Source organism: Chroicocephalus ridibundus, chromosome 1, assembly GCF_963924245.1.
Source record: "Chroicocephalus ridibundus chromosome 1, bChrRid1.1, whole genome shotgun sequence".
Taxonomy (NCBI): domain Eukaryota; kingdom Metazoa; phylum Chordata; class Aves; order Charadriiformes; family Laridae; genus Chroicocephalus; species Chroicocephalus ridibundus.
Genome location: NC_086284.1, coordinates 155384051 through 155406832, shown reverse-complemented (window position 1 = coordinate 155406832; position 22782 = coordinate 155384051). Strand labels below are relative to the sequence as shown.

Genomic DNA, 22782 nt, shown 5'->3' with positions numbered 1-22782 from the left:
TGGCAGTCTGGTGAAGTTCCTGCTGATTGGAAAAGGGGAAACGTAACCCCCATTTTCAAAAACGGAAAAAAGGATGACCCAGGGAACTACAGACTGGTCAGTCTCACCTCTGTACCTGGCAAGATCATGGAGCAGATCCTCCTGGAAACTCTGCTAAGGCACGTGGGAAATAAGGAGGTGATTCGTGATAGCCGACATGGTTTCACCAAAGGCAAATCATGCCTGACAAATTTGGTGGCCTTCTATGATGTTGCCACAGCATTGGTAGGTAAGGGGAGAGCAACTGACATCATCTACATGGACTTATGCAAAGCAGTTGACACTGTCCCACAAGACATCCTGGTCTCTAAATTGGAAAAGCATGGATTTAATGGATGGACCACTCGGGGGACAAGGAACTGGCTAGATGGCCACACTCAAAGGGTTGCAGTCAATGGCTCAATGTCCACATGGAAACCAGTGACGAGTGGCATTCCTCAGGGGTCTGTACTGGGACCAGTGCTGTTTAACATCTTTGTTGGTGACATGGACAGTGAGATTGAGTGCACCCTCAGCAAGTTTGCTGATGCCACCAAGCTGTGTGGCACGATCGACACACTAGAGGGAAGGGATGCCATCCAGAGGGACCTTGACAGGCTTGGGAGGTGGGCCTGTGCGAACCTCATGAAGTTCAACCAGGCTAAGTGCAAGGTCCTGCACCTGATGGCAATCCCAGGCCCAAATACAGGCTGGGCGGAGAACGGTTTGAGAGCAGCCCTGAGGAGAAGGACTTGGGGGTGCTGGTGGACAAGAAGCTCAACATGAGCAGGCAACACACACTTGCAGCCCAGAAAGCCAACCACATCCTGGGCCACATCAAAGAAGTGTGGCCAGCAGGTCGAGGGAGGTGATTCTGCCCCTCTACTCTGCTCTGGTGAGACCCCACCTGGAGCATCGACTCCAGCTCTGGAGTCCTCACCACAAGAAGGACATGGACCTGTTGGAATGGGTCCAGCAGAGGGCCACGAAGATGATCAGAGGGCTGGAGCACTTATGCTATGAGGACAGGCTGAGAGAGTTGGGGCTGTTCAGCCTGCAGAAGGCTCCAAGGAGACCTTATAGCTGCCTTCCAGTACCTAAAGGTGGCCTACAGGAAGGATGGGGAGGGACTCTTTATCAGGGAGTGTAGTGATAGGACACGGCATAATGGCCTCAAACTGAAAGAGGGGAAATTTACATTGGATATCAGGAAGAAATTCTTTACTGTAAGTATGGTGAAGCACTGGAACAGGTTTCACAGGGAAGTTGTCAATGCCCCATCCCTGGAAGTGTTCAAGGCCAGGCTGGATGGGGCTTTGTGCAGCCTGGTCTAGTGGGAGGTGTCCCTGCCCATGGCAGGGGGGTTGGAACTGGATGATCTTTAAGGTCCCTTCCAACCTGAACCATTCTGTGATACTGCAAAAAACTTTGGAAAACCCATATGCTTGGTACACTTTCATGCTTCCCTAAAGCACAGTAGTAGGAGGAAGTCAGTAGTAGTCTACAAAAAAAAAAGAAAAGAAAAAGGTGTGAACAGCATGACTGAGTATAGAAAACCCAGTCAGGAACTGGGACCACACAGCTGCTTGCTCACTCCCCCCATTTGGGGTGGGGAAGAGAATTTGAAGAGTAAAAGTGAGAAAAAAACCTCCGAGGTTGAGATAATGACAGTTTAACAAGCAGAGCGAAAGCTGTGCACACAGCAAAGCAAAACAAGGAATTCATTCACCGCATCCCATCAGCATATGGGTGTTCAGCCATCTCCAGGAAAGCAGGACTCCATCATGTGTAAGGGCCACTTGGGAAGCCATCACTCCAAACATCCCTCCCTTTCTTCTTCTTCCTCCAACTTTATATACTGAGCATGGAATACTCCTTTGGTCAGTTGGGGTCAGCTGTCCCAGCTGTGTCCCCTCCCAAATCTTTGTGCACCTCCAGCCTACTTGCTGGCTGGGGTAAAACCATGACAAGAACTTACAAACTCCAGAATTTATAAACTTTAAAAGTCTGAGCCTGTTTTGAACACTGTCTTGGGGGGATTTAATAGAAAGTTGTTTTCAGTGTCTTCAGATGTCTTTTACTTGCCCGTGAACTTCCTCGTTCCTCTCAGCTGTATTGTTAGTTGAAGTCAGTCACTTCTGCTGTCACGGCAGCATGGAGAGAAAGGCTTCCACCAGTCACCTGATGCTTCAAGGAACTGCCAGCCCAAAAAAAACGATGTTTGTGGCGTGATCTTTCTAGCGTTCTCCAGAGCTGTTCACTCCTCGTCGGTGAGAGGAGCAGGAAAGGCCTCGACTGCTGAGAAACAACTCAAACCGCCGGAGCGCTCCCAGCAGCGCCCCTGCCCCACGCAGACAGCACCGCACCAGCTCAGCCCCATCACAGCCCAAACCCCGACCGCCCTAACGCCGCAATGTTACTAATTGAAGCATTAATCTGGCGTCCCTTCTGCCCGACGCCCTACTCAAAGCTGAAGGCCGCATTTCCAATGTGTGTATTTGAGCCCGAAAGCAGTCTGAAATGCCCGTATTTCGGGTTGGGTTGCGGGGGGAACGAAAGAGGACCCAACGCATCCCGCTTCTCCGTGCACCTCCTTTTAACAACCGCCTTTGGCTCTCTGCCCGTTAAACGGCGGCTCGGGGAGCCCCGCCCCGCTCCCAGCCTCCCCCGCGGCAAGATGGCGGCACCGGCACTGAGGCGGCGTTGCGGCCGGGTGGCGGGGTTGTTGGGCGGCCCGCTCCGGGCCCCGCCGCCGCTGCTCCCTCTCCGGCGGCGAGCCCACCACCAGCAACAGCAGCCGCGGCGGGCCCGGGGCACCGGAGGTCTGCTGGCGGCGCAGTGCGAGCGCGGCCTCTTCCAGGAGGTGTTCCCGGCGCAGAGCGCGGAGGAGCAGCTGCCGGGGCTGCTGGAGCCAGGCCGCCCTCCCCTCACCGCCTACTGCGGCTTCGACCCCACCGCCGACTCGTTGCACGTCGGGCACCTGCTGCCCGTCATGGGGCTCCTCCACTTCCAGCGGGCCGGCCACAACGTTATCGCCGTGGTGGGAGGCGCCACGGCGCGGCTGGGGGACCCCAGCGGCCGGGAGCGGGCGCGGGAGGCGCCGTCGGCCGAGCGGGTGCGGGAGCAGGCGCGGGGTCTGCGGGCCGGGCTGGAGCGGCTCTTCGGCAACCACCGGGAGCTGTTCTGGGGGGCGGGCGGCGGGCGGCTGGGGCAGGCGGAGCTGCTGGATAACGACTGGTGGCTGGGCCGGCAGCCGCTGCTCGACTTCCTCGGCGGAGCGGGCGGCCGGCTCCGCATGGGGACGCTGCTGAGCCGGCAGAGCTGCCAGGCGCGGCTGCGCAGCCCCGAGGGCATGAGCCTGGCCGAGTTCCTCTACCCGGCGCTGCAGGCCTACGACTTCCTCCACCTCTACCGCCACCACGGCTGCCGAGTCCAGCTGGGGGGAGCCGACCAGATGGGCAACATCATGTCCGGCTACGAGCTCGTCACCAAGTACGGGGGGGAAACCCGTGCCGGGAGGGCGGGCAGCGCGGGGTCCGGCGGTGATGCTCGGGGTCAGGGTGTTGGGTGTCCTGGCTCTGTGTAACTTCATGTTGGCAGCCCCTAAAGCAGTACAAGTCACCTCAGAAAGTTGGCATTACACAAAAATGGCCTCAAGTTGCACCAGGGGACGTTTAGATTGCATAGTGGGAAAAAATTTTACACCAAAAGGGTTATGAAACACTGGAACACGCTGCCCAGGGAAGTGGTGGAATTACCATCCCAAAAGGTGTTTAAAAGACGGGTAGATGTGGTGCTGAGGGACATGGTTTAGTGATGGTTTTGTCAGAGTTAGGTTGATGGTTGGACTTGATGATTAGAAAGATCACTTCCAACCTAGACAGTTTATGATTCTATGAAAACTATGGGATTTGAGAAGAATAGTTAATCGTCCTGACCGTAAGCTTGGCACATATGTACAATTTGTGCATGGTTTTAAGCCTTTTCCATGAAATATTAATGAATTTTTAACAAACAGGGTGGGTTCTTGTATTTGTGAATCCAAGAACCAAAATCAAATATCCTGAAACATGGCACAAATCAAGACAAGCTTTGTGCTGGCAAACACATTTCTAGTGTAATCCCATCAAAGTGGAGGCAGTTGTGGTATATTGACAAAGATAGTTGCATTTCTTCTTAGAAATAAAATGAGACATGATGATAATGAGCTTTAGCTTATTCACCAAATTTGCTGTGAGTCTTAGAAAATTCGCAGAAGTATACAAGCCAATCAGTGAGTGTGTGGCAGTTCTTCTACTGCAGTTCATGCTTGACTATTACAAGACAGAGAGCCTTACAAGTGTCCCAGCCACATGAGCAGCTTCAATTAGTGCTCACAGCAGAAGATGAAAGGTACAGGACATACAAATTTGCTAGTGCTGTTGCTCATGAAAGTACATATTTAAAGTATCTAAACTTCTTCATTACACACAAAAGAAATTACATTTTTAAGTTCCAGGTTGTTTTTTTCCCTAAAGCACTATTCACAAAACAGCGTTCTGGCATCTTTTGCCCCTCATCTCCCTGTCTTATTGAACTGCTTTGTATCAAAGATAGAATCTTAGGGAATGCTTGGATTTTAGTCAGCTTTACCAAGATGTGATTATTTTTTAACGTGCAGCGACTTTTCCCTTTCTCAGGATGACAGGAACAGATGTGTTTGGAATTACCGTACCTCTTATTACCAGTACTACTGGAGATAAACTGGGAAAGACTGCTGGCAATGCAGTTTGGCTAAACAGAGATAAGACTTCTCCATTTGAGCTGTATCAGTTTTTTGTTAGACAACAAGATAATGTAGTTGAAAAGTGAGTAGTTTTTCTTCATCTTGCTTTTTGTCATTGTTTATAAAACCTCATCCTAACTGTTTTCTCTAACTGTTTCATTTGGATATGCGCAACACAAACTCCCTGTAGAAGTACGTGTTAATTACAACTACATTCATTACATAAACAGGCATGACCGGTTCCTTTGTATAGAGGATAGTGGGACTTGTCTCCATATTCTGGCATATGCATCATAAAATTAGAATGTGGATGAACAAACAAGTAAAGCTTAGCGCGCTTTGTTCTGCCAGTGGGGTGACTTTATCTTAGGAGGTATGTTAGTTTCAGTACTGTAACATCGCAGTATCAAATGAAAACTCTCCTGCACATCGATAAGCAACTGCAGCTTAATGGATAGTAATTACTATTGGATAGTAATGGATGTAATACTATCCAATGTATGTAATGGATGTAATTACTATCCAATACTACTGGATAGTATTGGATAGTAAATGGATAGTAATATTACTATTACAAGTTTTTACTTAGTATGAGGTATCCAGAAATACCACATTCTGATTGCAGGAAGCTACTTTAACTGGGTATAAACAAATAAATACAGTTCAGCTTCTAGAACTGCATCACATTAAAAACTGCATATCCCTAAGCAAATTAAAATAGCGCCTTGTTAAGAAAAAGCCAAGAAGTTCATCTTTATATTTGTATTAACTGTCTAGATTAGTGGTCTCCAAACTTTTTTGATCACGTGCCCCTATCAGTAAAAAAATTGTGAGCATTCACTCCCAATACATGTATATTTATTTATATATAGATTATATAAGTGTACTACTAAAGTTCTAATATTTTCCTCCTGCTTCCCAATGGATCATCTTGCATACCCTCTTGGCACCCCACTTTGGAGACCACTGGTCTAAATAAAAATGTGCCTCGGAGAGTTATGTTGTGGTAGTAGTGTTGTTAAAAAGGGGAGAAAATTATACCAGTTTAAGGTCATGGCAGGTAGTATACAATAAATTTACAAGGTAGAGGTTTTCAGGGATCAGTTTTAGGTCATTGTTGAAAGTAAAATCTATGGCAGAGAAGAAAACCAGAATGAACAAAATTGACATACCTGGTCAAATTACTAGTTGCCTGTATCTTGTCAAAGGTAGTAGTAGTCAGCACTTTAGGCTATAGTTTAGTAGTGTAACTGTGGTAAAAATGTCTCATGTAATTTTTCCCACCTCTGGGCAAACATACCATCTGTTTCTGTCCGTGTACAATAACTCACACAATTAAGCATTAATTAAAAATGTTTAGATGATGGGAGGAGTGCTTGTTACATAAATGACCAATAGTACTAATATGGTGAAACCTTAAGGCTGTTTGATGTTCTTTTCACATACCTTGCGTGGAAATTTTAGCGGATCTTTTTGAAAATTGCAGATAGGAATAATTTGCACCATTCTGACTCTATTTCATTGAAGTTAACTATTCACCTTTCTCATCTTGGAATGCGGAAGCAAACATTTCTGCTTACAGTTATAATGGCAAGTGGATTGATCTGTAAAGTAGATGGGACTGTAATGCACCAAAACCTGGAAGGATATCCAACTACTACTTAAAGCTGTAGCACATACAAAGGCAAAATTCTGCATTACCGTAACTTAGAGTAGAGGAATTCCAGTGAGCAAAACGTGGTCTTGGATTCATTGTGCTGTCTCTGAATCCAGGTCAACCACATGTAACTCATATTCTCACTGACCAGTGTAAAAAAAAATAGTAAAATCATACAATGATAACACAAAAGGGTAGTGAAAATATGACAAATACCATTGGACAGGTTTACCTTCATTGATGGCTAGCCTCCGTGCTGGTGTGCCAGTGACATGGCTGAAAATAAATAGCCAATAGCTTTATTCAAGGCATTATGTTAATTTGAATAAGTTGCTGTATATTCTCTTTTAAATCTACTTTTCTTTAAACTTCAGTATCACTGTCAAATCTGAGTTTTCATAAACCTCAGACAGGTACTTCCCTTTCATATTGTGACCTGTCTCATAACTTGGTTACATCTCCCAAAGGTTTATTCCCTGATATTTCAAATTTAGGTTCTGCATCCACAACACTTTTCAGACTGAAGAGAAGGATATGCGGGTATTTAAAATATTTCACGCGTTCAGACTTTGTAACAGTAAAGGTACTTTTTTTCAATACACTGCATTTCGTGTTACTCTAAGCCCATTAAAATGGACTTGATTGTAAAGAGTATGCTTAGATACGCACCTTAAAATTCTTGATTATCCTAAATAATCTTCCTGCTAAGATAGTTGTCAATACATAGCATACTTCTGTGCTACGATCACCACAGACTTGCAGTGGTATTTTGCATTAGTGTATTGTGCAACTACTAAAGATAGAATAGAAAACCTTGTTAGTTGACACAAAATTGCAATAAATCCTGTAAGTGTTTCAAGAGAAAACCAAGTTGTTGACTGCGGTGCGAGCTTCATAAAAGCATTTGACACTATCATACATCTGAAGACATTACCATAGGCAGAATATTAAATAAAATGTGAGTTATCCTGGTAAGCTGAAGCATGTGGGCAAAAGCAGAGATGTTTGAAAGAACTGAATATCCGTAATACGGATTTCTTAAATTATCTAAATCATTTTAATGCAGTTAATGAAATTTTGAATGACAAAGGCAGGAAATTGGTAATCATGGCTATACAGATGAAATATTTTTTTCCCTGCTTGTAGATACCTGAAACTCTTCACCTTCCTTCCTCTTGAGGAGATTGACCACATTATGGAAATGCATGCTAAAGAACCTGAAAAATGGGGCCCTCAGAAACGACTTGCTGCAGAAGTAACCAAGCTTGTTCATGGTAGAGAGGGGCTAGAATCTGCTAAGAGGTGAAGTTTGATTTGTCATCCAGTTCTCTTTTTCAGATTTATTCAATGATAATTATTCATAGCTTTTCCGGGACTATTTTAATTTAGTTAGTTGTTGCTCAGCTGTTAGAAGAGGAAAAATTCAGTAATTATGTAGACTTAAAAATACATTAACGATATTTTTAAAAATTGCAGTGCAGTGGGTTACGATAGAAAAAAATAAAGTACTTCTGTTACTGTGTGGAGTAAGAAGCAGCTGGGGAGGGGAATCCGAGCAGCACTTTGTGAAGATGAGACCAGCATTGTATTTTGAATGATCTTTGTTCTCACAGGTGCACTAAGGCCCTTTATTACAGCAGCGTGGAGGCATTGGAAGCTATGTCTGACCAAGAATTACAGGAACTTTTTAGACAAGCTCCTTCAGCTGAATTGATGCTTGAACCTGGAATGAACGTTCTTGATTTGTGTCGCAAAGCAAATGCCATTCTGGATGGACCTAGTGGGTATGTTATCACCTGTCATTTTCAGTAGTACCTCACTTAAACTGGTAGTAGTGGTATGATTTCAGAAGTTAAGCAAAAGATCGTGACGGCCAAATCAAGTAGAAACAGGCTAGTGGTCCACATACCAGCATTAAAGAAGAGGGGAGGAGGTGGCTTCATTCCATTTGGAAGTAAAAGTGTAGGATAATTGAGTCTCAAGTACCTTAGCTGTAAAATCTACACCTGATGAAGGGACAGCCTAAGGCAACAGTCCAAGTTTCCTTATACCTCTCAGAAAGAATGGGAGTGGTAGAGGCTAAGGTTAATTTCAGTCACCCTTGACCTGGACTGAAAGTAAAGTGCAAGAAGATTAGAATTTATTTGATTATGGATCCAACCAAAAAAACTCTTAACTGTGAACTTTCAATACTTAACAGCAATAAATAGCTTCCTCTTGCAATTACCAGTTGGGTTGGTTTTTTTGTTTGTTTTTAAGGTACCAGAAAATTACAGATGGTGGAGTTTCAATAAATGGGATTCGAGTGACTGATCCTGAGACCGTTCTTATTCTCGGACAGCATATTCTGAAGAACGGAGTATCATTGCTTAGGGTTGGAAAGAAAAATTACTACATTATAAAATGGCTGCAGTTGTGACAACAGAATATCTGCTTAAAGCAACACATCATTTTGACTCTGCTGCTTGAAGATGTACTTGAAGATGTTTCTATACTGTGCATTATAACTACTCAGCTCACAAACTACCCAATACCATAGTTTCATTTTCAAAGTACACCAACAGAGTTCAAATAAAGGCAGCTAAGTTATACCACTGAAGAGACTTAGATACTCCGCCTTATTCAAAGCACCATTCATAAGAGAATATGCACAAGAAGATGAAAAGATTAATTTCAAAGTCCAAAGATACGGAGATGGTCTTCGCCTCCTTTAACAACCTTCTGTGTTGTAGGAGGACAGCAATGGCCAGGTACTCTACAGCGTAATCCACAGCAAGATGAGCAAAAGCATACTGAAGAACAGTACTTTTTACAGAGGATGGATGCTGCTGTCCAGTTTGACTTCTTCCTAACAGAGAAACCTGTGTAAGTGGGTAAGGACAACCAGCCTACAATCAGTGTTTTTTTTCTGAACAGGTTTGCTTTGAAGGAAGCCGCAGAAGATTCACAATAAATGAATAGAATGATTAAGCCCTAATATGTAAGCTTCTTATTGGTTATGTGTGGGGGCACATTGCATAAAAGCTTTTCAGCCTTAATGTGACAATACGGAGCAAATTCAGTTTTTGAAATGAAAGAGTATAGAGCCTTTCAAAGCTTAAATCAACCTGATGAATCCCTTTTATGCCTTCTGTGTGACTTACAGTGTGGGTGACACTAATTCCTCTTCTCCAGTCCTGTGAATTACCAGGATGCTTCTGTGGCTATCTAGAATCTTCGTCGAATGTAAAGCCCACAGAACTAGTGCCAGGACATACCGTCAGTTGCAAGATAGTATATTATACTGGAAGATTTGAAGCATGTACGTATGTGAAAGCTTTTTTAATTTTAGTACACTGCCTTGCTAAATTCCCTTCCCATGGTGCGGTTTGGGATTGGGTTGCTTACACAATATAGGTGCCACAGTACTTAACAGCCAGGTCACCTGAACAACAACAAAACCCACATGTGGTTACCAAGATTATTTGTAATACAAGCCCATATTTGAATTACTTAGAACCGTTCAATTGACTTAGAATACAGTAATGTAGCTGGCTGACTCAGAAAATATTATTAAGCCCTCCTTGCCCCACTGTACACACATCTGAAACCCTCAGTCTGATTTATGAGATGATTGATTGGTTTGGGCCTTGGCTGCAGTGTTGTTTTTGAGGTTTAGGGTAATCCTCACTCTTAGGAGGATCCTTTCCTAGTCCATGAAACTCCTAGACAATACATTTTTGCAGTCACAAGGGGAGAGGCCTTAATCTTAGCTACGTGCATGTGGTAACTCATCACCATCTCTTATGTTGTTAGAATAAGTCATGGTATTTCATGTGGTTTAAAACCACCCAGCCTATAAGAAGAAAGGGGAAATGATAAGAAACGTTAGTAAGTCTCAAGAATCCAGATATTCTATAGTTGGGTGGGGAGTTTCTGTTGGTTTGTTTAGACGGGTTGGTTTTGGTTTTTTGTTTTTTTAACTTGATGTGATCAACTTCATGTTGCCTTTACTGGCGCTGTCAATCAAGATTTCAATAGTACTAAATTTTAGTGGCTTGCTGCTTATACATCGCAGTTTCTTCAGATTTTTAAACTGTAATAGCAGTACTTTCAGTAGCTCACCACGTGGAGTTACAAGTATTAATCTTAATTTCTAGACCCCACTTACCTGCCCAACAATGAGATTTCTCTATGCTAATCTCTGTTACATAGAGAAAAATAAAAAAAGTTGAGTCATTCCTACCTTAAAAAAAGGCTCTACCCAGCCTGTTGGCTCTCGGGATCAGTTTATGTTGCTTGTTACTTTGTCTTAAGCTGCAGTAGTGATGAGCGCTATCCTACAGAAAGCATACGGAGGAAAAAATCACAACTTTGATGTGGAAAGGGTAGAAGAAGGGCAGGGAAAGGAAAGTTAAGTTCATCCACTTAATATCACTGTGTTGTTCCTTAAACAGCAGAAGCATTATAGCAATGAACGTGCACCTGGGAACAAAACATGCCAGTTCACACCCATGTTTGTTCGCCTCTAGAGAAACACATCAGATTTGACAGTTACTTTCTGGTTGCAGGAAATAAACTAGGAGTATAGTAAGTCATGTTTCGTATCTTATCTCTCTCCTGCCTTTTTTCCTTCATCTCCAAATGGTGTAAATACACGCATATCCACAAATTTCAGCTTTTTTTAAAAAGCATTAGTACCCACTTTGATCAAGTATTAAAATGATTTTATTTATTTTTACAAATACAAAATAAAAAAGGGAATTAAAATTCTTTGCATACAAGGTTTTTAATAAGAGCCATAAACTCTTAAGAAATATAGTTGGTGCTTCCTTTTGACCAGTTCCTAGAAATCCAGACTCTTTCCAAAGAAACAGCTGGGCACAACCACTACTTTTCATGACTGCACAGAGTTATCACAACTGAGCATTTGAACACTTAGGCCGAGAATCAAGGATGACTGAAAAATCGAGTATTCTTTCTTAGCCTGCTCTTGTTTCTCATGTACCCCGAAACAGGTATGTTCAGGTAATCAGAGACAGTTTGTTCAAATGTAAACATGCAGTAACTAATATTAAAGTATTTAACATGTCCACAAATGTGTGATTTGAGAAGTGCAAGAAGTAAAAAAAAAAAACACAAAAAAACACCAAAACCAAAAAACCAAAAAAAAACCACCACAACACCAACAAAACCATTTGTACAGCATCTAGGGACAGCAAACACTGGAGGACTCGATTTTAACACCATTGCAGCAGCTAGCAATGAAGAGGTAAAGGGTGAAAGGGTGTACAGCAAGTAGATTTAAAGCAAGCTATCAGAGCATGGAAACACCTTCACTAGTTTCAACAGTGTCACTGTGTATAAAACCATATTCAGGTGGTCTACTCTGTTTTTTCTCTTAAACTTTGAAGTATTAATCATCTAGCCCTCACCTCAAAGCACAGTGTTTAACTAGCAACAAGTGAAAAGCAGGTGCAGTTGAGATCTTCAGTATCTAAAGAAACACTAGTTAGCCATCACTCTCATAGCTAAACGATTTAACTGAAAAAAAAAAAAAGCCACCACCTTATAAGATAATTTAATTCAAGTTACCAACAGGGGTACAACAGACTGGCAAGCTGTTTCCCCTGCTGTATTCCCTAAAGCAGGGACCTGAGTTTGCAGTATCCAATCTGGCATCTTTCAGAGTCAGGCCTCCATAAAGCATAGAGTAAAGGCAAGTTTTATGTAAGCTTGTTATGTTTACTTCAGAACACAGCTTGAAGCACACAGACACACCCCCCTCACCCATCTATTCCACCAAGTGAAATTTGAAACTGACTCCTCAAAAACCCAAGTAATTTATTGACAAATTCTGTTCACATAGGGATACTATGTTTTATTTACAGTAGTACCACACATAGGTCAAGTATTAATGTCAAATGTTTACTAATCTAAACTTAGCTACAGTGCTTGTTCTCCCCCATGATTGTGTGTTTCACTGGATAGCAAGTTATTTTAAGTTAGCTGAAATTTGTGCATTGAAGACAAGTATGTCTAGCTTACATTAAATAAGGTGAACTAGAATGCATTTGTAAACCACCAGTCTAACCTGGGAATTTTTCAGTTGGCTTTCATTAGGTATCATTAGGTTTTTTCCACAGTTTCCCCATAATTTCTTTTAATGGGGGCAGTAACAGTAGCATTAAGTGGTTTAGTTCAATTCCAGACAACAGATTGCTTGAAAACCATTAATAGCCACTAGCAGCCTGTCTACGCTATTACTTATGCAACTAGACAAGAACTAACAACGCAGAACTGCATGAGGGCAAATGCAAACATACGTAAGGCTGTAGAAATAGAGGTAGCTATGCCACTAACTTGTAAGCATGGAAGTCCTGCCACCTGAAGTACTAGTCAGTTCAAAACTTAATTTCTGGGATAATGACTTTTGTGTATTATTTGTTTATTTAACAACAGGATTGTTACAGCATGGATTTTTAAAGACTTGCATTAAGGTTTACAAATCAAGTTCATTTCTTGGCACTCAAACATTACCAAATTGAAAATTTTTGTGAGACTTCAACAAAAAAAGGTCATAACATTTCAAAAAACAAATCAACACACTGGAAATTTCACGTGACATTACAGAGCCAGTTATCACTTGCAGAAATTTCTTAAATTAATGGAATTCATTTGCTTTCTGCAGCATTTCAAAACTTTACAAGTCAGAATATTTCATCACAAGAGACTGTTGACTGAACTGTGGGAGTGAAAGCTTAGGCAGCAGTTCACTTATGGACGGCTCTACCTTGTTAAAAACATACTTCTTGGATGTCGACAGTAAAAGGGAGAGAGGTGTCAGGTGAATTCAAACAGAAATGTAATGCTTTTGACAAAAGTATTAGAAGCTTTCACTGTTCACCAAAGCTGATTTGAAAAGCGGCTTGCACTTAACAACTTCACTACAGTCACATTTCTTAAATCTGAGAACTACCATCCCTGGACACAATGCAAGAAGTTAAAATGACTTCTTTTGTATTCGTTACATGTTATGCATACATAATAGCTGTTTAAAAATACAGAATATATTTCTGTGTTCTGCATGAATTATTTCAGATCATGCATAAAGTATCCAAAAGTTGCATCGATCAGACTTAACTTCCTTGTGCTTGTATTGGTGCCAAACTGAAGATTACCATGAGTAAAATAACATTTTTAAACAGACATTCTTGTAAACTGAGGTCTCAACAGTTTTTAAATTTTCAATCTTTAGCAGCTTACAAAAGGAGTTTCATTTCTGTTAACTGATGAAATGGGGAAGGAACTGAATATGGTACTAAAAACCTCACTATGTTGGCCCAATATTGTAAAAGCAAGCCATGGATGTTAACAAACAGCAGTGTCCTATTTTTCATGCAAGTTGTGTTAAAATATCAGCAACACCATAGTAGACATTTTTACTTTATACAAAAGAGTGAATCTGCTTGAAAAGTACATGCAAGTGTGCTGGCTGGAGTTTAAATAAATTTTTATTCATAAAAATTAAAATGTTTACTTCTTAAAGGCTAGTGTGATCGATATTTATATGTATGAATTATAATCAGAAGAAAATAACTCATCAACGTAACTTTCAACCTAAAATTCCCTAACTTTAGGATTGTCCTCAAAAAAAAAAAAAAAAAAAAAAAGGCAGCACTACTTACAGCACAATAAAATTTCCTCAAAGTAACTGTAATCTCTGGTATAAATATTCCCATCTCACAGACTTTCTTTCATACTGTCATACATTCCAAAATCTGGAAGAAGTTGTGGGGATCCCCTTTTCCCTGGCCAACTTAATCTGTTTTTAAAAGAAACACTTACTATCCCGGTAACAGTTTTGAAATCCATTTTTATTTTTCAATTCTGCCAGAACAAATGTACTACCGGATGGTCCAGGGGCTTGGTCCCAAGGGGGAGGAAGGGGAAGGTGTTCTTGTACCTGGTTATAATCCCCAACATTCATACACAAGCTCCAGTGCACATGAAAAACTCTGCACCCACTTTTTAGTAGGCCGTTCTTGTTCGCAAGCTCCAGGCTAATTCTTCCTACACGATACTCCATTAAATGAAGTTCAAAGTTTTGTCTGCAGTTTTAACATTTGGGGAGAAAAATGGGGACACACATACATAGTAATACGGTAGACATCTCTAGTGTGCTATAAAACTGATATACCTCCATCTGTCATAGTGCATGCAATATATTCATGAAAGAAAATACTCGGTGCTCTCTTCTCTTCACAGTATTTAAACTTCTATTGTAAAAGCAGCTTAAAACTATGCCACAAGACTACACCGTCCATCTTAACAACAGGCAACCTGTTTAGCAAGTCAGGCACTGGAACTTTAATGTTTTTTCCCCAAGTTCAAATGAGACTGTCACGGAGACAGTAGACTTGGTCTGCTTTAATTTGCACCAGAAAGCTGGTAAGGAAACATTTAGAGCCATTTATTATGTGGATTAAATATGACTTATTTTGCAAAATACAGCATATTTTTTTGTCTGCAAATCAAACCAACTGTCTTTACATGAGCAGATTTACACAGTTGCAGTACACAGATAAGAGTTCATAAATAAAAATTCTACTCCGTATACCATGCCTAGCAATTTTCAAGTCAACGTAACCTCCAATGCATATAAATAGTGTGGCTGATACAGTCTTCACCAAAGATGTGTCTCACGAATCTCTGCAATGATCTGACTGGCTCGCTGCAGGGCCTGCGCACAGAAAGACAGAAAAGCCAAAGTTATATAGTTTTTCTGAGAGGTTTCTCAGAGAAATAACAGCAACAGTCTAGTAAGCGTGATGTTAAAAAAAATTAAAGGCAATCTGCTTCATTATGAAATGAGTGGAAACAACCCACAACAAGACTGATTAACAACTCTGCAGCCTTCCATCTGCAAAAGATGATGCAAGCGGAAATACTACAAAGCAAAAGGTAATGGTAAAACAGCATAGGTGTCATTAAATCATTCCTCTAGAGAAAGGAGTTAAAATTTAATTGAAAACTGAACTTCAGTCAGAAGCAAAAGGAGCTTATTGTCATTTTGAGCAACTTTTACGTACTTAGTGCTCACAATAACACCTATGTTTGTCTTAACATTTTCTATTTATAAATAACTTCTCAAGAAGGGCAGACTTTTTCACCACATGCAGCTGTAACAGTTTAAAGCTTCCTTAAAATAAAACGGAAGCCGCATCTATTTTATATCACTTTTAGCATTCTGATGCATTCATTACAGTCTAGCCTGCTAAACTTCGCAAATTTAGAAGCTCAGAATACCAACTAATGCTAACGTTATTTTAAGTATTACTCCAGTTGGAGAAATCTGAGCTATGAGTTTGGCCTTACAGAGTTTACAGTTTAAGAGACTGTTAACAGACGGTTCCCCTCACTCAAGCGTTGATCATATAATAGCACAGATTAAACGTGCTGCAGGTGGTCTTGGACAAGCCGCGTCTCAGGGTATCCAGTCTCTCAAACACGCGCTGTCTGACCACGCTGCATATGAGAGAGAAGCAGCTCTCACTCCTCCTTCCGTGAGCTGAACTGGCAGAGGGGCTCTTTCTGTGCAAAGCAGCAGATTTCTGCTGCGGGTGTTATCAGACTCTGATACACCACATAATTGAACAAAGAAGAAATTAAGAGTTCTGTAACACGGATGTGTCACAAAGGCACGGTCACACAGATGTACACAGGAGTCATCATAAGTGAGTCCCAGCGTTCCCGCTGTTCATATTATGGGGTACTAAGTACACCAGACACTGGCCGGTAGGTTCTGTGTGAAGCATATGCGTGAACAGCACTTAAAACACTGTAAGCTTAATCCCCCAAAGGAGAACTGTTGAACACTATGAAGTTAAGTAAGAGCAAATTATTAAAACCAAATGTGTAAGTGAAAATAACACTAGATTAGGGCTTCTGATTTATGCCCAAAATACAGTTTAAGTCACCTCAAGTACTCAATCTACATAATACTTTCTGGTCGCATATTTCTTCTAATTCCTCAAGCAGAGAGAAATAACATGCTGACATACTCTTAAAAAAGCAGCAAAGAAAAAAGGAAAGCAAGTCTTCCAAGAAATCTCACATCTTTCAATTTAATTCATGCTTTCAATTTAATGAGCTCCTGATCTTTTTAATACCTTTAGCATGTCAGCTGCCTCTTTTCTGCGCTGTGCCATGTCCTCGGATTCCGTCAGAAGGTCATCCAACAACAAGGATTTGTACAGCTGGCCTACCAGCTCACTCTGAAGAGTGTCCTTCACGTGGTTCACCAGAAAATGCATCACTGCCTTTGGCACACTGCAAGCACAGAAACAGTATTTCTTCAGAAAGAAGTATTCAAAACCAGGCCTGCTCTAGATTGAAGAATGCACAGTGTGAGCAAGCAGCTACACACAACCTTGGCTCAAACCACCAGGAATCTACCACTACCATAAATAAAAACTCTCTTAAGTAAATGCAGTTATCTTATCTTGTGCAATTTAAGAGCTGTTGAATTTCCTCCAAATAGGACAGCTGCATTCTAAAGAACATGAACATATATAGTGTAAGAAATAAAAGAGTAAATTACTTTACTCACTAGAGACCAACCTGAGTTTCCACTGTAGGCATAACAAAAAGCTAAGTATTTCAACCCTAGAATCAATCTTAATGTGTGAATGAGAAAGAAAGAGGCAAAGAAAGAATTCATGTATCTGATCTTACTTAGCAGATGAAATGAAAACAGGATGACTGTTCAAAAACTGGGCTACATTATCTCAGGATACCAGACAGCGTAATGTGAGGGCAATTTAAAACTGCAAATGGAGTTGCAAAGCGTTGTCATGGTTTTGGCTGGGATGGAGTTGACTTTCTTGCTAGCACCTGGGATAGTCCTATGTTTTGGGTTTGGGATGGGAATACTGTTGGTAGCACACTAGTTTTCAGTTGTTGCTAAGCAGTCGAGGCCTTTTCTGCTCCTCACCCACCCCACCAGCAAGTAGGCCGGGGGTGCGTAAAGAGTTGGGCGGCAAAACAGCTAGGACAGCTGACCCCATCTGACCAAACGGATATTCCATACCATGTGACGTCATGCTCAGTATATAAAGCTGGGGGGAAAAAAAGAAACAGCGGGAACATTTGGAGTGATGGCGTTTTGTCTTCCCAAGTAGCCATTACGCATGATGGAGCCCTGCTTTCCTGGAGATGGCTGAACACCTGCCTGCCTGTGGGTAGTGGTGAATGATTTCCTTGTTTTGCTTTGCTTGTGTGCACGGCTTTTCCCTTACTTAATTAACTGTCTTTACCTCAACCCACGAGTTTTCTCACTTTTACTCTTTCAATTCTCTCCCCCATCCCACAGTGGGAAGGGGAGTGAGCAAGCGACTGCATGTTTGGTTGCCAGCTGGGGTTAAGCCACAGTAAGTTTGAAAAATGTATTTGTCCGGCATAGAGGCAGGCAGCAACCAGTAAGATTCAAGAACAATCCATCAGAAGACACTACAAAATCTGTAAAGCAACATTTTTCAGTTCTGCATCAGGCTAAAACACCTGAAAGAAACCACTGTCTCAGCTCCAATTTCCAAGCCACTAAGCTTCCTGAAAAAAATTCCACGTATTGGATCTATCTGAACCTGATTTTCTTTGGGCCTCAGGATATGTGTAGTGCGTCAGTACTCTCCTGAAAAAGTGGTGGGAAATATTTATGTGAGTACTGACAAAATCAAATCATCACACTAACGCAGAATCAAAATCTGGGGAATATAAACACAGGATCAAAAATTGAATTAGTGCAACTCAGGTTATTTCATCAGTGACAGTAAGTGACCATAAAAATACTGATGGTTGTTCCCAACTGAGAAATGTTAGTTTAGACGACCTTGGTGTAATTCTTAGCAGCAGTATTTTGCAATTAGAGCGGACTGGGAGTTGATGTATGATCTGTACTGACTCATTAAGTAGTGACCGCATCACTCCTCTCATGTGCCCATAGCCCTAAATCTATATCAAAATAATTTTCATGGGCTGATTGTGAGTTTTTGTTCATTCTGAGTGCGCTGCAATTGTCATCACAGATGTAACTTGACAAGGACCATGCAAGTCTAAACAGCCAGACCCAAGATCAACCAAGATCCATCAACACATCTGAGCATTTGAGATCATACTCCCAAGTGTGGCTAGGAATTTTCCCATTACATTCTTCTGCTGCCTTATGGTTCTTCACTAGCCAGTTGTAGGAAGACTTCTGGGAAATCATGATGAGACCATATAGATGTATTAGTAATCAATTAATTCAGTTTGCATCCTCCTTTCAAGCAAATATATTGCAAGTTCTACTAGAAGAAGAGCTTAAGAAGCCTAGAATATTTTGGAAGTCACCTGGCTAAGAGTAAAAGCAACCTCAAACTCAGGTTCAAAGCTGTGTGGGTACCGACACCATCCAAACCATCCAAGTAAGAGCCTGAATTGGTTCTACAACTATGATATGGGATGGACATGCGTACCGTCTTTGAGAGGTATTTCCTACAAATATTTCTGAATTAGGTGAGGATGTCCTAATATATCAAATCTATAATGCTTGAGATAGCATTTTAATTTTTTTTTTTACATATGCACATTTACTGCAAAGAATGTGAAGGTTTGAGTACGCAAGGAGGTAACACTACTAGTACAAACACTGCAGGACAGTATTAGTTTACTGGATATAATAAAACTGCTATGACCTCACTAATCCACTCTAAAATCTGGTTTCTAGATTCCCGTATTTCCTGCAAAATTTCTCATATATAGATATATATGCGCACACACACACGAGTTAAATAAGAGCAAATTATTGCTCTTATTTAGGTATTTCCACAAAGACTTAAGCAAAGCAAAGTTTTACATGGTTCTTCATTATCAAAAAAAAAAAAAGTATGACAATTTTAAAGCAAAACTTTAAAGACATTTTCCATAGTTGCATGCAGCAGAAACATCACTTTTATGCTATTTCCATCCTTATGGCTAAGTACTAGAAAACTTAGCCGCAGCAGTTCCTATTCGACCTTCCCATCTGAAATAATAGGATGGCAAACGTAAATTCTGTCAGGACTACACAGCACCTAGAGTTCATGCCAGTTATTTGCTGCACATCATCCATCTGAATTGCATTATCCTCCAGAAAAGCAGGTATCTCCTAAATAATTAATTAAACCTTTTACTTAATATAATACAGAACTCGAACCATTAGAGAAAACAAGTGCTTCTTCAGGCTTCTTAATTCTGTGAAGGTTCAAGTTTTACTGCTGCTCCCCCTTCTAAAAGAAAATAATCATGTTTTCTCTCTGTTTACAAACATAAGAACATGATAAAATAACAAGATTATATACATGACTCATGAGATAATCACAACATTTGTATGGCTTAAACATTTCTAGGAAGTTTGGTTTTACCTGTCCTGAATGTTCTTCCTGACAATAAGGAAGTAAGATTTAATAAGTCGTTCAATCACTTCGCAATCTCGTTGCTCACGGGCAGAAAGTTTGCGTGCAACAGGTACAGGCTATGTAAAAAAATAAAAGCCTCAGTTTACTCAAACTGTGGAGTCTAATTGCTCTTTTAATCTGATAGATGCAGCCTGCCTTGCAACAAACCTCTAATTCTTCAGAAGTAAAATTAGAGGCATGTCAAAAATCCAGATCTGTGAAACAAAGGTCAGACGGCACCACTAATTTTTTTTTAAAAGACAATAAAGGAACTAAGCTCTCCAAACACTTAGGGGATCTCCATCTATTTTTAACTTGTGGGTTTTGTTTTTAATGTTTCTTTTCCTCTAATATAAAAATGCTAACTTCAGCAAAAAAAGAATAGGCATTTGACTTCAGACATCACCTGGGATTTGTTTCTGTAGGAAGAGCGATCTAGACAAAGAGTTCACTTGCGCAGGAATTTGTGAAAGGAAGCCAGTTATCCCAAATCAAAGGCTTGAACTGGAAGGGGGTAAATATTGTGGTATATTGTCCCTATTGTGGTAAATATTTAGAAAGATATCATATATTAATAGCAAAGTTACAAGATCTGTAATTCAGATGTTTTCTTTCCTGAGCCTGAACTATGAAGAGGAGATAGTTGTTTTTCATGACTCACCACATCTAATAGGTTTACAGCATGTCCTTTTTGAGGACTAGCAGGTAGGGCTGCAGCTGGCTTGGATTTTTCCTCTGCTGATACCTCTTCTGCTTTTGAGGTTTTCAGCATTCCTCTCCAGTTGCCTGTTCCAGGCTCCTGAGACGTATCTCCAGCTCCAGGAGCAGCCTGCACAAACAGCACAATGAAGAGACATTGGAGAGTTAGAACCTGGGCACTGCAAAGCAGCATCTGATCAAATCTACTATTACTGAGCTATAGGTAAGACTCACTAAAAATGATTCTCATGTGTGTATCCCCTTCATTCTATTCTTCACGTTCCCCACCTTTCTTCTTCCTTTGCTGCTTACAGCTGACACACAATACCAGTAAATGAAAGCTTTTAAAACTCATATTATTCCTAATAATGGTATGAAAATGCCTCACAAAGAGGCTCCCCAGCTTTTTAAGGGTCTACAAATCACTTCTGAAATATGGAATGGTCTTCCTAAATCATTTAGCTTTTACCATTTTTACCATACATCCTTGGAGCAATACAACCTATACCATCAGGATCATTATGCAAGTATGTTTTAAAGATCACCACAGCTCTTGGAAGACTCAAACTTAAATTCTTTGGTATTTTATTTACTATAAACTGAAGTTTCTTACAATAGTAGCTAGAAAGTATGCACATTTGTTACTTCCGGGTACCAAAGCTCCTAATGTATTTGTGCTGCCAGACCTCAATTTATAGAAGGCTTTTTTGGTACCAAATCAAAACGAAACAAAAATCTCCATCCTCTGGAAGTGAAGATCAGAGTTTCTGGGAAGTTCCAGACAAAGAATGACTCACTGATCTCCTGAGAAAAGGACATAACACCCAACTCTTAAACAGTAGGAATCATTGGACAAAAGAAGTATTAGTAAATGGTATCCACTACATATTAAAATAGTATTTTAAAAAAGACAGTTCATTTTGATGTGGAACAGTGGTAATTTTTATTTTGTACCTTTCCATAAACCTGGTATCCGCTCTATTTACTACTGTGCTTTAAAATCTATTGCTGTTTAAAAAACATTCGAGGTCATTCGAGGCTCTAACTACTACTACTACTTATGTCCTGTTTCACATATAGGAAGAAATAAGTTAAATTTATCTATTTCATTTACAATTAAACCACCACAGGCTGATCTTGAGTCTAAAAAAAAATTAAAGAGTGAGAAATAAAGCATGGCAGATAGAATACCCACAGCTGCATACCAGGGAAGAAACACAGATAAACTGTGCACATCATAAATTTTATTAAAATTGCACAACTGCTCAGAGGCGCTGTAAAAAAAAAAAATACGCTGTAAGAATTCAAATCTACCTCTACTAATAAGAGAGCCATTGATGAGGAAAGCTCCATTACATTATTTCTGATAGCAGAACAGCTATTAAAAATGGCAAAAATCCTTATGCCACTCTCATTTAGTATTACTGTGGAGCCTGCTCTATCTCCAAAGTAGTTTCAGAAATGAAGCTACATTTTTCACAAGAGAGAGTGTTGAATATGCACCACCTAATAAAGTACAGGTTTTGTGGGAAACACAAACCAAATTTGGCAGCTTCCTGCAACTTCTTAAGACACAGCAGTATCCTCACAGTAGCTCTTGATTTCTTTGTAGATGTTTGCAGGTTATCAGAACCTCTAAAACTCTGATGAAAGTCATAGTTAAAATTCTACTACTGACTAGATTTTGACTTTGACTACTTTGTTCAGGACAGAAATGGCAGCTTTGCACTAGAAGCTGAATGTGCATATACAAAGAAGCAGAAAGCCTGAGTCCTCTTGGTACTCCTTATACACAAACTTGTGACTACTCATCTTTCCTGACTCCAAGTGAAAGCAATTACCAAAAAAGTCTTTACAGTAACAAGCTGTTATTTTAACATGAGAGACAGCACACCTAAAGTCTAAAACAACACTGCAGAACACATTACACAAATATAAGTAAACCAGGAATTGAACGATTATGTGAAACAACAAAAGGAGGGTCAGTTTGAACAAAGCCTATAAAGATTCCCTGCAGGAAGCAGGAAACTCACATTTTTAGCTTATCTTCTGTCCTCCTTCTTTAACTGTCAACACATTAAAAACATGCAATTTAACAACCATGCTGAACACTTTTCATTACAATACTGTTGCACCAATCTATTGACTACAGTTTGAGGCAAATTATGCCACATACTTGTGCCACAATA

The 22782-nt window shown here is 40.7% G+C and overlaps 2 protein-coding genes across 6 annotated transcripts in view; one reads left to right on the top strand and one right to left on the bottom strand.

Moving 5' to 3' along the window:
* Positions 1 to 2489: 2489 nt before the first annotated feature.
* Positions 2490 to 11229, top strand: YARS2 (tyrosyl-tRNA synthetase 2). Of its 2 annotated transcripts, XR_010069015.1 has the most exons (6): positions 2490 to 3510; positions 4698 to 4865; positions 7587 to 7742; positions 8054 to 8224; positions 8700 to 9313; positions 9586 to 11229. XR_010069015.1 is itself a non-coding variant. In XM_063319525.1 (5 exons), exons 1-5 carry the CDS (start codon positions 2507 to 2509, stop codon positions 8857 to 8859), a joined length of 1659 nt encoding a protein of 552 aa, XP_063175595.1. In that variant the 5' UTR covers positions 2490 to 2506; the 3' UTR covers positions 8860 to 9417. The 2 variants fall into 2 exon arrangements, 1 of the variants encoding a protein (XP_063175595.1); XM_063319525.1 differs by lacking the exon at positions 9586 to 11229 and having other exon boundaries at positions 8700 to 9417.
* Positions 11230 to 14275: 3046 nt separating this feature from the next.
* Positions 14276 to 22782, bottom strand: part of DNM1L (dynamin 1 like) — a 40141-nt gene continuing 31634 nt past the window's right edge. For all 4 annotated transcript variants that reach the window (XM_063319487.1, XM_063319504.1, XM_063319494.1 and 1 more), the window contains 4 exons: positions 20556 to 20723; positions 19862 to 19971; positions 16592 to 16751; positions 14276 to 15162 (listed from right to left, as the gene is read on the bottom strand). In XM_063319487.1, the coding sequence (XP_063175557.1) occupies positions 15106 to 15162; positions 16592 to 16751; positions 19862 to 19971; positions 20556 to 20723 (495 nt within the window). In that variant the 3' untranslated portion in view covers positions 14276 to 15105. The remainder of the gene's footprint in view (positions 15163 to 16591; positions 16752 to 19861; positions 19972 to 20555; positions 20724 to 22782) is intronic.

Bases quoted from the DNA above. Each gene is read 5' to 3' on its own strand.
- YARS2 (XM_063319525.1), top strand. From the start codon at position 2,507: ATGTGTGTATTTGAGCCCGAAAGCAGTCTGAAATGCCCGTATTTCGGG. The intron at 7,743-8,053 runs GTGAAGTTTGAT...TTGTTCTCACAG, and splicing joins GGGCTAGAATCTGCTAAGAG to GTGCACTAAGGCCCTTTATT. The intron at 8,225-8,699 runs GTATGTTATCAC...TTTGTTTTTAAG, and splicing joins ATTCTGGATGGACCTAGTGG to GTACCAGAAAATTACAGATG.